General features: G+C 40.1%; 1 protein-coding gene across 1 annotated transcript in view; it reads right to left on the reverse strand.

Moving 5' to 3' along the window:
• The window catches only part of Fam227b (family with sequence similarity 227 member B), a 157,055-nt gene that overhangs the window by 119,806 nt on the left and 22,466 nt on the right, over window positions 1-14,783 (reverse strand). The window contains exons 8-10 of the mRNA XM_041678864.1: window positions 8,608-8,706; window positions 7,089-7,190; window positions 3,013-3,139 (exon numbers count right to left, since the gene is read on the reverse strand). Coding sequence (XP_041534798.1) covers window positions 3,013-3,139; window positions 7,089-7,190; window positions 8,608-8,706 — 328 coding nt within the window. The remainder of the gene's footprint in view (window positions 1-3,012; window positions 3,140-7,088; window positions 7,191-8,607; window positions 8,707-14,783) is intronic.

The raw sequence follows: 14,783 nt of genomic DNA on the forward strand, positions 1-14,783 counted from the left end.
AATAAGTAAATAAATAAATATTTTAAAAAAAAGAGTCATGTCTATGTATTTGTTGGCTCTGTGTAGATCATTGTTGGGAGCAGTGAGACCCCAGATCCTGAATTTCTTGTAATCCCCTGATCTGAGTGCCTACAGCTGCTCTGAGCACAAGACCTTCAGGAGTTCCTGATGGCAGGAGAGTGGTTTCTGGTGGGTTTGGGCTGGGGCGTGGCTATCTCTATATAATCTGCCCCTGAACACAATAAAGAGAGCATTCTTGGGGAATTCAAGGATGACCTGTGTCGCTGTCTCTGTCTGTGTGTGTCTGTGTATTTTAACCTCCAGCCCCCTTGCCCAAAGCTCCAGGAACTGGGTGCCAGCGCACAGAGCGCAGACACAGGGGCGCGGTGCGCGGCAATTGGAGGTCTCCACCAAGATATCGGCAGATCATATGTCATTCTCTGGTCTCACTGAATCCTCTCCCCATACTCTCTCGAGTCTCATTGGATTTCTGTAAAATGATAATTTTTACTTTGATTTCTAGAAATATCTAACTTCAGCTTTTCGGGATTTGGTTACTAGAGAAACATTCTGTTCCTTTGTTGATGTCATTTTTTCTGTCCTGTTCTACACATCTTTAGTCTGTCCACTGATGCCTCTTCATCTGGTAGAGCAGCAATGTTGCTACTCACTGGGGATGAGGACTGCTTGCTTGGCAGACTTTGAAGACATCACTCTTGCTCCAAAGGGGTGGGGAACTGTGACCCTTTCACCAGGAAAGTGGGGGCACAGTTTATAGGTAAGTCATGATACTAGCTGATCTGGGACTCAGAAGTTGTGACTTCTCTTGTTAGCCGATACTCTTGATAGGTGGCTAACACTTTAGCAGGGGCACCAGGAGGCACTACTGCATTGGTGTCTAATTCTCTGGGTCCCTAGGAGACTGAATACGAGGTCAGCTCATGTTCTCAGAGGCTGTGGGCACTAGTGACTGGCGAGTCTGAATGACTCTGTAGCAGGCCCAGGGTTAGGCTCTAGCAGGACTTACTGCACAGGCCTAGCATGCCACAGTGATGGAAAAGCCTGGGGATGTAGAGATGCAATGGCTATATATCCCTAGAGGACCATGTACTACAGCATTTGCTCGGGTCAATATGACACAGAATAGTAACAGTTCAGGGAATTGAGATCCCAGAGTGGGTAGGAGCAGTAGCCTTGGTACAACTTTGGTAATAGTGTATGATTCAGGGTTACTTGTGGAGCACAACAGAGATGAGGTCTGGAGTGCACAGGTGTGAAGAATTACATACTTAAGATCCAGTTCATGGTTGCTCCTATTGTGACACTCTCTTTTAGGAATTTTCCCTAGAATATGGGTTCCAGAGTACAGACACATGCAGATTCCTTGCTTCTATGAACTCTGAATTGCAGGTGCATTTGCTATTAGCCATGACTCTTGTATGCACAGCATCAGCTAGCTCAGGATGTGTAGGGTAACAGTGGCTTGAAGGTCCAGTGTGAAGGTTAGTTCTCTACGCTGTGTCTGACTTGTGTGGAATGTGTGGAAGCTCACTGCTGACACAGCCAGGGTGTAGGTGTGCACATGGAGGCAGTGTCTCAGTTTCTAGGGTATGTACGGTTAGGGGAGGTGGTGGTCCTGAGGCAGCACCTCAGTTTCTAGGGTAAGTATGGTTAGGGGAGGTGGTGGTCCTGAGGCAGCACCTCAGTTTCTAGGGTATGTATGGTTAGGGGAGGTGGTGGTCCTGAGGCAGCACCTCAGTTTCTAGGGTAAGTATGGTTAGGGGAGGTGGTGGTCCTGAGGCAGCATCTCAGTTTCTAGGATGTATGGGTTTGGGGAGGTGGTGGTCCTGAGGCAGCACAATAGTAACTCTAGAAATGGCAGCTGAGCACAAGTCTCTCTAAAATCCTCAACAGCAACATGTACCTCAGTGGCAAGAGTCACCACTGTGTCTGTGAAAGAGCTCCCAAGGTCTTTGTTGAGAGCACTCAGGGAGCACTGACTATGCACTGCCGCTATCAAGGTGCTGGGCAGTAGAGGCTGCTGGAGTCCATGGCAAATCAGGCCACTGGGGACCGCAGGAGTATGCCACCTCCTGATTCTGATGTTTTCTACTCTTTCACTGGTTCTTAGTTCTCTATATGTTTTACATATGCTGACCTCTCCATGTGCTGCTGCTTCCTCCTCCTCTCTACCTTTTACTGCAGGTTCTAATGGAACTCCTGAGTCTTCCCTCAGGCTACTTTTGTTCATGGCTAGAATACTGAGCTATTTTGTGTTGTTGAAAACACTAGTATTTCCTTCCCTCCAATCTCGCTTACATCCTTCCTTTCTCCATCTTCTCATGAGAGCACTCATCCTATTGGTTTAGCGATCAACTACATGACCAAACATGTTAAATCTTAATTTCTTCTTTAAAAGACCTATTTTCAAATACAGTCACATGAAAAGGTGTTATAGGGTTAGGGATTCAACATTCAAATTCGGGTATTGACACAACTTTGTCAATAGCGGATATGCAGGATAACTTCCGCTCTTCATAGCAGCTCGACGTATTTATCTTGGTATGCAGACTACACTGCAAACACACACGCACACATACACACACGTACACATATCAATGTCAGTTTTGAAGAAATTCTGTTTTCAATAATAATTTCACCACTTAAAATTATCTGACTTGCCAGGTGGTGGTGCACACCTTTAATTCCAGCACTCAGGAGGCAGGGGCAGGCAGATCTCTGTGAGTTGGAGGCTAGTTTGTTCTACAGGGTGAGTTTCTGGAATGCCAAGGCTAGGTACAGACTTTATCCCAAACAAACAAAAGATTTGGCTGAATTATAATGCCAATAAGTAATTAACTTTGATAATGAAAATTTCAGAGTAATGATCACTTTAAAGCAGACATTGGTATAGCCTGTTTAATAAGTCATCAATATTTTGATTGGAGCAGAATACTTCAATCTAAAAATAATTAGAACCAAATAATCAATACTTAAATGACATACTCATACCTGACAACCAAAGAAAAATCGTGTTTCCTAGCTCTTCTTTAAACTCACTATTGAAGAGGTCACTGGATTCTGGAAATGATTCCTGGAATGCTGCGTAGATAGCCTGTGCCAAACAACTGGGGTACACCTGCCGGAAAGGAGCCATGTCAGGTGGCTGCTCATGTGTAATACATAATAATAATAAGAGCAAAGAAATGATTAGTTCATGGAATACGTGTGCCCCCTTTACAGCTTTCCTTTAGCTGTTTTAACTCTAATTGAGGGACACAAGCAAAACAAAAACAGCTAAAAAATGAGTCTACCTATAGTGCTTTGTAAGTACTCCTGAATAAAGGGAGAGTTTGACTAGCTATTCTTTTATTAAATGTAAATTTCAACATTTTGTTCTAGATTCTCACCAGAGAACTGCATTTGCATAATTTCCATGCTTCTCCTCCAGCTCCTCCTGTGTCCCTCTCTACTCCCTCTCAAACACATACATCACCTTGAGTCAGTTTAGTGCTGTTCCTGTACACGTGTTCGGACTAGCTACTCGGGATTGGAAAACCTACCATGGGCCTCATCCTTGAAGAAAACTGGCTCTGCATCTCTCAGCAGCTCATGATTGCTTGTAGCTCTTGAGCTAGGGGTAAAGTCTTGCAAACATTTCCCTGTCCACACTGGCATGTCTACTCGTATTCTTAATATGCAGGCCATGTTTAGGAAGCCATATCCTTTCCCCTTCCCTGTCATGTCAGAGGACACTGTCTCATAGCAAGTATCCCGGTCCTCTGGCTTTTACAATCTCCTGGGTGTAGGGGTTACATTGTAGATGTACCGATTAGGGGTAGATGCCACATGGTCACTTATTCTCTGGTTTCGATCAATTTTATATCTCTGTAATGGTCTCTGCTTGCTGCTCAAAGAAACCAATTCGACGAGCAGTGAGAGCTACACTTCTCTGTGGGTATAGGCATATATAGAATACAGTTAGAAATTATATTGATTTAGGAAGATGGCAGTAGTAGGGTCAGGGTCTATGACCACTACAGTCATGGGTAATTGGCTTGATTAGCTATTGATTTCATTTAACTTGCTATGGTTATTTTCTGAAAAATAATTTAGATAGTGATCACAATGAAAAGTATATTTTAATATATTTGTTACTTGGTCGTGCTAGTTTATATGTTATAACCAGTATTAATTATTAAAACTAAAATGAGATAGCAACAAAAATTACAACACTACCAATATCCCATAGTCACAGGGAGGTCTCCATTTTCCTCTGGTCTCATCCCCCAGCAGCACTCTTGGTTCTTATGCTCTGGAAGAATTCAGAAGGGACATGACAACAAACCAGCCAAGAGTTTAACTGGAGCAAACAAGAGTACGCTCTTCAGGAAAAGAGCAGGATCTACTGAGCCCAGCAGCTCCACCTGGTCCTGGCGGGCATAGGATATGTAGCTTTCCTCTCCTAGTTATTCCTTTCCTGTGCCTTCTCTTGCATTTCCAGGGAAGGGCCATTTTACCCAGAATGAAGTCTGTTCTACGTGTCTTAGAATATGCAAGAATATCTGACTAGAAACATGCTAGTATGTCCGTGGGCAAAAGCCTGGCAACCTCAATTGATCCTTGGAACTCCTGGTAGGAGGGGAACTGGTTTCCGAAAGATATTTTCTCACTTCTCCATGCCCCATGTGTATCCACATCCTTACACACACATGTGGAAACAAGCCAGTAAGGATAAATACATTTTTTAAAAGATGAAAGAATATAACAGAGGCTTAGATACCCTTAAAGTTGAAAGGTTTCTCAGGAGGAAGGGTAACAGCAACCTACTCCCTCTTTCCTGGAGTGAAAGTCTTAAAGCTGATTGGTCTGACCTAGCTAGCACGGAGCATTATTAGCTATTGTACCTTTTCCCTGCAGCTGGGGTTCTGAGCTGGGCCATCTGAAGAGAATACCACGGTTTTGTACCTTGTCAACCAGCACTGCTGCCTCTACATCCTATTCCAGATGGTCCATTGGCCAGCCCCTCTCAAGCCATGCTCCTACGTGACAGCCTAGCTTTCAGATACTCCAGCTATTACATCTTTCTTGAGGGGTAAACACTGAGAGAGACCATCTTTTTATATTAAAGATATCTCTATTGTGGTTCTCTGAATTCAGATAAATATTGACAATCATGAACTAAGACCCCCATTTGATTAAAGTTCTAGCATTAGAGAAGTCCATAAGGGCCACTGTAGTGCACCAACTAATGAACCCCAAACTGCACGTGTTCTAATTCCTTGTACCTGTAAATGTCAGTTAGGACGAAGGAAGCTGAAGTCATGGGGCAGATTAGAGTACTCTATATTATCTTGTAGATTCTAACAGTAGTTTCACATAGCATTATGAGGGAAACTGAGCAGACTGACTCCAGAAGAGGAGAAGGCAACGTGACAGCAGAAGGGAGGGAGCAGTGATGGCACCATAGGTCAAAGAAAGTTGTCAGGTCAAAAGAAATAGGGACAAAAGAAATAGAAGATGAGTTCCTCCTGGGGTGTCTAAAGAAAACAGCATTGGTGATACCTTCATTTTAGATTTATATTCTATTCATCGTGGATTTCTGGCCTCTAAAACTAAGAAAATGAATTTTTATTGCTTTAAAAATTGTTATTATAATTTGTAACAGCTCATAGGAAACAGGGCTATGTTAATCAAATAGTGCTCAGATTTGCTGGATTACAGTCCTTTTAGGGCATCCTTGACTGGGACGGTGATGGCAGGAAGGATGTGTGATGGAATGAATTTTGTGATATATTGGTGTATCTAATTTTATTAAGGGAGTTCTGAATATCTTCATTACCCGACTGGGATGGTGATGGCAGGAAGGATGTGTGATGGAATGAATTTTATGATATATTGGTGTATCTAATTTTATTAAGGGAGTTCTGAATATCTTCATTACCCAAATGGTCACATATTATCAGTGGCACAAAAGTTCTATTAATAGTTAAAATTAAAATGTTAAACAGGTTGTCTAAGAGGGACTTCTCGTGTGTGTGTTTGTGTGTGTGTGTGTGTGTGTGTGTGTGTGTGTATGCATGTGTGACTGAGCCACCTACTGGTGATTACAAAAAGATTGTTTTAGTTTCTTTTTCCTGTGTCCATGATAACGCAGCTTGAAGGAGAGTAAGCTTATTCCGGCCCATAGTTCCAGGGTGCAGTCTGTTACAGCAGGGAAGCCGTGGCAGCAGCAGCTTGAGGGACCTGGCCACATGGCACCCACAGTCAGGAAGCAAGGGAGATGCATGCTTGTGTTCAGCTTGCTTTCTCCATTCCATGGACTCCAGGACAGCAGTCAATGCGACGGTGCTGCCCATAGCGGACATGTCTTTCAGACCCAATTCCCAGTTCACTACAGTCTTCCTGACCACACTTTATGGAAGTGTAAGATAAACCAAGATAGAATGCAAGTATCTGATAAATCCTTACATTTAGAATTATACTTTCATTAATGGTACATTATGTTATGTTAAACAATGTGAAACATTTATATCCAAAATGTTTTACACTTCTGATTTACAGATTGCTAAAGCAACAGATACTTGAATATTGCTTGTGTTTTGAAGTATTAATAATATTTAAAACATTAGAAGAATTCCATATATTTTCTCACTTTACCAAAATATTATTTTGATTAATTTACTTATTAATTAACAGAAATGAAAATAAATATTTAGTTCATAGCTTATTCAGTAAGTATAATATAAACTAGCCAGTTTCACTTACATGGAGTAAAAGATTTATTATAGAGTAAAAGAAAATGATATTTTCATAGGTAAATAGAACAAAAGCAAGAATATATCTACATAGCAGTCACCAGTTTCCAACCCACACTACTATAGAACTACAGCGACTCTAAGACTATGAGTCCAGAGAACACAATATTCTGGGTAGTGGTCATGGTGGTAAAACATAACTTTAAAATATTTCTATTTTTACATCAGAGAATTTTTGGTTGAAAGGTAACAAAAATATATATTTAAACAAAATACATTTTTCATACACTATGAAGATAATTATTACAACTGTTAAGTTTTTACATGTACCTGAAAGAATGCATCCTTTTTCCTATGAGGTATTCTTATGAAAAGTGTTACATAACTTTCTGAGATTCTGTCAAACAAGGAATCTTGATCTCTTCTGTCAGGCTTAAAGGAGATGCATGTATGCAATTAGGGTCAACATTACAATTTATATCAGGAAATTCTGTGTACAATACTATTACATGTAATACAGTATACATATACATACATACATCTGTATATATGTTATATAAGAATATAGTCTTTTATTAAAGGGTAGTTTGACCAGTATAATGAAAGAGCCATTAGTTTTGGCATCACAGTGGAGTTAGAATGGTAGCTCTGTCATTTCTTTGCACTACATTGGATGGGGCTATAGCCTACCTTCTTAGATGACAGTCAGACATAAATACATATATACATACTCAACTCTTTGCTTGTGTTTTCTAAATCATCGTTCTGGCATTTATTCATATGCTCCTTGAGCTCCTTGAACATATCTAAAATTGCTATTTTGAGTTCATTATCTTGTGTGTCATCTAAGTTGTTTTCCTCAGGGAACATTACTATGGGGGGTAATAATTTTTTGAAGCGGCATTGTTTTGGCTTTTCATGTTGTTTGTGTTGGAACTGTACAGATAGAGCAGTGTTACTGGCTGTATAGTTTGAATATCTGACCCACCTCTGTCGAGTGTGCATTTGGATTTCTCTCCGTTGTTACCTAAACTGAGTTGATCTTTGAAATTGCTGGGTCATGCTTGAGGTTCGGTCTTGGGGACACAATGCTGATATGTAATTGGGGCTTCAGAAGTGGTCCAGGTCAGCTAGGGGCTTTTGTGGAACACATGCTGTGCACATGGTACTTAGCTGTGTTTGGAGTCACAGGACAGGGTTAGATGGGCATGGGCTGTGAACCTGTGTACTGTGTTCAGTCCTCTGATGTGAACGCTGGTCCTGGAAGTGGGGTAGTGCTACTGGTGAAGGGCTTTCACTGCCATGTGCACTCAGATGACTGTGGTTTGGGGAGTCACAGAGTGGGCCACCTTCAAATTTTTTGCATCATTTTGGGGAGCCAAATTTTTAGGCGACTTTCAGGTACTCATTCTTACTGAAATTCTGGTCGAACAGTGCCTCTGGTGCTACCCATTTCACTTTCTTCTCATTTTTTCCCAGATTCAAATTCTCACTTTTCTGAATCAACCAAAGGTTCTCCGTCAGTCTCTCTTCTAAATCCTCACTGTTACTGATTTTCAATATACTTTCTGTTCATCTACCAGCATATAATAACATGCAAAGATATAACTTTATTATTTGCTACCATACTGGCTCTCCCTTATCTTTCCTGACAGACGAGAAATCCAGTTTGTTGAAATTCTTATTGGAATTTTAATTCTTCTGAAAGAAGAAAGTTTAAATGGGATTTTAGTCTGTGGAATGCTCAAAAAGTTATCCATGTAAAAAACTTTTGTATTAATATTACTTCTACTGAAAAATAATTATGCTACAAATTAATGTTTTTACAGAATTTTAAAATGTCATTTACCTTGAATTTATGGAGAAACCACCACCAAAAAGAGTCATGCAAGAGAGCAATGGAGCAGTCTGAGAGAAAATAGGTTTTCCAGACTTTAAATACCTTTTCCTATGGATAACAAATCAAAACATGTTACTAAATATAGTTATGTAAATATGCTTTATACAGAATAAGGTAACAGAATGTCCTGACAGATACTTACAATATTCATGAATGAATGATATTAACTGTCCTAGAAGTTACATTAAAAACCATGAGTGAAATTAAGCTTGATGACATACTTTATTTAACCAAATATACTTAGAATGTTGTCCTATCAACACATAATGGATAAAGTATTAATAAAATATTTTGCATCTTTAGGGCTAAGGATTTGAAAATGATGGAATGTATTCTGTACTTATAGTATATCTTGATTCGAACATTAAATTTTCATCAGAAAAAAAACTATAATAGAGGTGGACGCTGGGGACCGGTGCGGTGGCGGACGAAATGCAGGGAACGCTGGCGGCGGGGACCGGAGCGCAACACCGAGAGCAGATCGCCCCACTACAATTAAATCAAAGAGGTAGGCCTTTGGTTGGCGAGGTCCCTGGCAAAAGAGGAGCCAGGTCCTGTTCCTGAAGACCCTTCTGAGGGGTGAGAGAAATCGTGGCCCCCGGCAGGAGCCAGGACACAGAGAGAGGGCATTTTGTAAGAAGAGCCCCTGGCCAGCAGGGAAACCTGAACCGGTTTTAAAAGACTCATTAGATAGCATTGATAGGAGGAGATGGGCAGGCGCCAAGGCAAAAATTCACCCAATAATCTCAAAAAAACATGAAAACACCAGAACCCAATGATCTTACAACAGAAGGACTTGAACACCCTAACACAGAAGAAGTGGAAAAAATTGACTTTATGAAAGCAATAGAGTCCCTTAAACAACATGTGAAAAATGCCCTTATAGAAATGAATGAGAAGTATAACAAAAAGTTTGAAGAAATGAGTAAATACGTACATGATACCCTCGGAAACCAAGAAAAAACGATCAAACAGGTAATGGAAACAGTTCAAGAATTGAAAACTGAAATGGAAGCAAGGAAGAAAACACAAATGGAGGACGAGTTGGATAGGGAAAATCTAGGTCAATGAACAGAGCCTACAGAAACAAGCATAATCAATAGAATACAAGAGATAGAAGAAAGAATCTCAGATTCTGAGGACACCATAGAGAAAATAAATGCACTGATCAAAGAAAACAGCAAAGCCAACAAATTCTCAACACAAAACATTCAGGAAATATGGGACACAATAAAAAGACCAAACCTAAGAATAATAGGAATAGAAGAAGGAGAAAAGTCACAGCTCAAAGGCCCAGAAAATATTTTTAACAAAATTATGGAAGAAAACTTTCCCAACATAAAGAAAGATATTCATTTGAATATTCAAGAAGCATACAGAACGCCACACAGACGGGATCAAAGAAAAACATCCCCTCGCCATATAATAATCAAAATACTAAATACACAGGTTGAAGAAAGAATATTAAGAGCTGCAAAGGAAAAAGGGCAAGTAACTTATAAAGGTAAACTGATCAGACTTACAGCTGACTTCTCTATGGAAACCATGAAAGCCAGAAGGTCCTGGATAGAGGTACTTCAGAAGCTAAGAGACCATGGATGCAAACCCAAACTACTATACCCAGCCAAGCTACTGTTCACTATTAATGGAGAAATCAAGAAATTCCAGGAAAAGAACACATTTAAACAATACGTAGCCACAAATCCAGCCCTACAGAAAGTAATAGAAGGAAAATCGCAACCCAAGGAACCCAACATTGCCAACACTGCCTACAATAACTCAGGCATCTAGCGACCCTTCACCAGCACAACTCAAAGAAGGGAGACACAAAAACTCTGCTACCAAAAACAATAAGAATAACCGGAGTAAACAACCACTGGTCATTAATATCACTTAATATTAATGGGCTCAATTCACCTATAAAAAGGCACAGGCTAAGAGATTGGATACGAAAACAGGATCCAACATTCTGCTGTTTGCAAGAAACACATCTCAACCACAAAGACAGGCATCTACTCAGAGTAAAGGGTTGGGAAAAGGTCTTTCAAGCAAATGGTCCTAAGAAAAAAGCAGGTGTGGCCATACTAATTTCTAACAAAACTAACTTCAAACTAAAATCAATCAGAAGAGACCGAGATGGTCACTTTATACTCATAACAGGAACAATTCATCAGGATGACGTCTCAATCCTGAATATCTACGCTCCTAATATAAAAGCACCCACTTATGTAAAAGAAATATTACTAGAACTCAAGGCAGACATCAAACCACACACACTACTAGTAGGAGACTTCAATACACCTCTCTCTCCAATGGACAGGTCAATCAGACAGAAACCTAATAGAGAATTAAGAGAATTATTGGAGGTAATGAAGCAAATGGATTTAACAGACATCTATAGAACACTCCACTCAAATAGGAAAGAATATACCGTCTTCACTGCAGCTCATGGAACCTTCTCAAAAATTGACCACATACTTGGAAACAAAGGAAACCTCCACAGATACAAAAAAATATCAGTGTCCACCTGTGTCTTATCAGATCACCATGGATTAAAGTTAGAAGGCAACAACAACGCTACCCCTAAAAAACTGACAAACTCATGGAAACTGAACAGTCAACTACTGAACCACACCTGGGTCAAGGAAGAAATTAAGAAAGAAATTAAAATCTTCCTTGAATTTAATCAAAATAAAGAGACAACATACTCAAACCTATGGGACACGATGAAAGCAGTGCTAAGAGGAAAGTTCATAGCACTAAGTTCCCACTAAAAGAAAACGGAGAAAGCATACATCGGGAACTTAACAGTACACCTGAAAGCTTTAGAAAAAAAAGAAGCAGACGCCCCCAGGAGGAGCAGAAGACTGGAAATAATCAAACTGAGGGCAGAAATCAACAAAATAGAAATACAGAAAACAGTCCAAAGAATCAATGAAACAAAAAGTTGGATCTTGGAGAAAATCAACAAGATCGAAAAACCCCTATCCAAACTAACTAAACAACAGAGAGAGAACACGCAAATAAATAAGATCAGAAATGAAAAGGGGGACATAACCACAGACATAGAGGAAATTCAGAGAATCATTAGATCTTACTACAAAAGTCTGTATGCCACAAAACTGGAAAATATGAAAGAAATGAACATTTTTTTAGATAAGTACCATATACCAAAGCTAAACCAAGACCAGGTGAACGATCTAAATAGACCTGTTAATCACAAAGAACTAGAAACTGTTATCAAAAATCTCCCTTCCAAAAAAAGCCCAGGACCTGATGGTTTCATTGCAGAATTCCACCAGAACTTCCAAGAAGACCTAATACCTATACTCCCTTAATGTATTTCACAATATAGAAACAGAAGAGTCATTGCCAAATTCCTTTTATGAAGCTACAGTTACCCTGATACCAAAACCACACAAAGACCCTACCAAGAAAGAGAATTACAGGCCTATCTGGCTCATGAATATCACCGCAAAAATTCTCAATAAAATACTGGCAAACAGAATCCAAGAACACATTAGAAAAATTATCCATCATGATCAAGTAGGCTTCATCCCAGAGATGCAGGGCTGGTTCAACATACACAAATCTATCAATGTAATCCACCATATAAATAAACTGAAAGAAAAAAACCATATGATCATTTCATTAGATGCTGAAAAGCATTCGACAAAATTCAACACCCCTTTATGATAAAGGTCTTGGAGAGACTAGGGATACAAGGGTCATACCTAAATATAATAAAAGCTATTTACAGAAAGCCGACAGCTAACATTAAATTAAACAGAGAAAAACTCAAAGCCATCCCACTAAAATCAGGAACTCGACAAGGATGTCCACTCTCTCCATACCTCTTCAATATAGTGCTTGAAGTTCTAGCAATAGCAATAAGACAACATAAGGGGATCAAGGGGATTCGTATTGGAAAGGAAGAAGTTAAGCTTTCATTATTTGCAGATGATATGATAGTATACATAAGCGACCCCAAAAACTCTACCAAAGAACTCCTACAGCTGATAAACACCTTTAGTAATGTGGCAGGATACAAGATCAACTCCAAAAAATCAGTGGCCTTCCTATACACTAAGGATAAGGAAACAGAGAGGGAAATCAGAGAAGCATCACCTTTCAAAATAGCCACAAATAACATTAAATATCTTGGGGTAACTCTGACCAAGGAAGTGAAATATCTATAAGACATGAACTTTAAGTCTTTGAAGAAAGAAATTGAAGCGGACCGCAGAAAATGGAAGGATCTCCCCTGTGCTTGAATTGGGAGGATCAACATAATAAAAATGGCAATTCTACCAAAAGCAATCTATAGATTCAATGCAATCCCCATCAAACTCCCATCAAAATTCTTCACAGATCTGGAGAAGACAATAATCAACTTTATATGGAAAAACAAAAAACCCAGGATAGCCAAAACAATCTTATACAATAAAGGATCATCTGGAGGCATTACCATCCCTGACTTCAAACTCTACTACAGAGCTACAGTATTAAAAACAGCTTGGTATTGGCATAAAAACAGAGAAGTCGACCAATGGAATCGAATAGAAGACCCTGACATTAACCCACAAACATATGAACACCTGATTTTTGATAACGGAGCTAAAATTATACAATGGAAAAAAGAGAGCATCTTCAACAAATTGTGCTGGCAAAACTGGATGTCAACCTGTAGAAGAATGAAAATAGATCCATATCTATCACCATGCACAAAACTCAAGTCCAAATGGATTAAAGACCTCAATATCAGTCCGAACACACTGAACCTGATAGAAGAGAAAGTGGGAAGTACTCTACAGCACATGGGCACAGGAGACCACTTCCTACGTATAACCCCAGCAGCACAGACACAAAGGGCATCATTGAATAAATGGGACCTCCTGAGGCTGAGAAGCTTCTGTAAAGCAAAGGACACTGTCTCTAAGACAAAAAGGCAACCCACTTACTGGGAGAAGATCTTCACCAACCCCGCAACAGACAAAGGTCTGATCTCCAAAATATATAAAGAACTCAAAAAACTAGACCGTAAAAATCTAATCAACCCAATTATAAAATGGGGCACTGAGCTGAACAGAGAATTCTCAACAGAAGAAGTTCAAATGGCCAAAAGACACTTAAGGTCATGCTCAACTTCCTTAGCGATCAGGGAAATGCAAATCAAGACAACTTACACCTGTCAGAATGGCTAAAATAAAAAACACCAATGATAGCCTTTGCTGGAGAGGTTGTGGAGAAAGGGGTACACTCATCCATTGCTGGTGGGAATGCAAACTTGTGCAACCACTCTGGAAAGCAGTGTGGCGGTTTCTCAGGAAATTTGGGATCAACCTACCCCTGGATCCAGTAATACTACTCTTGGGAATATACCCAAGAGAGGCCCTATCATACAACAAAAGTATATGCTCTACTATGTTCATAGCAGCATTGTTTGTAATAGCCAGAAACTGGAAACAACTTAGATGCCCTTCAATGGAAGAATGGATGAAGAAAGTATGGAATGTATACATATTCGAGTACTACTCAGCAGTAAAAAACAAGGACTTCTTGAATTTTGCATACAAATGGATGGAAATAGAAAACACTATCCTGACTGAGGTAAGCCAGACCCAAAAAGAGGAACATGGGATGTACTCACTCATATTTGGTTTCTGGCCATAAACAAAGGACATTGAGCCTATAATTAGTGATCCTAGAGAAGCTAAATAAGGAGAACCCAAAGAAAAACATATAGGCATCCTCCTGAATATTAACCTTCATCAGGCGATGAAAGGGGACAGATACAGAGACAGAGACCCACTTTGGAGCACCGGACCGAAATCTCAAGGTCCAAATCAGGAGCAGAAGGAGAGAGAGTACGAGCATGGAACTCGTAGCACTGCGAGGGGTGCACCCACACACTGAGACAATGGGGATGTTCTATCGGGAACTCACCAAGGCCAGCTGGCCCGGGTCTGAAAAAGCATAGGATAAAACCGCACTTGCTGAACATAGCGGACAATGAGGACTACTAAGAACTCAAGATCAATGGCACTGGGTTTTTGATCCTACTGCACGTACTGGCTTTGTGGGAGCCTAGGCAGTTTGGATGCTCACCTTACTAGACCTCGATG

The sequence above is a fragment of the Microtus oregoni genome, unplaced genomic scaffold, assembly GCF_018167655.1.
Source record: "Microtus oregoni isolate MIOR12 unplaced genomic scaffold, Mior012 000031F_ref0000149, whole genome shotgun sequence".
Classification (NCBI taxonomy): Eukaryota; Metazoa; Chordata; class Mammalia; order Rodentia; family Cricetidae; genus Microtus; species Microtus oregoni.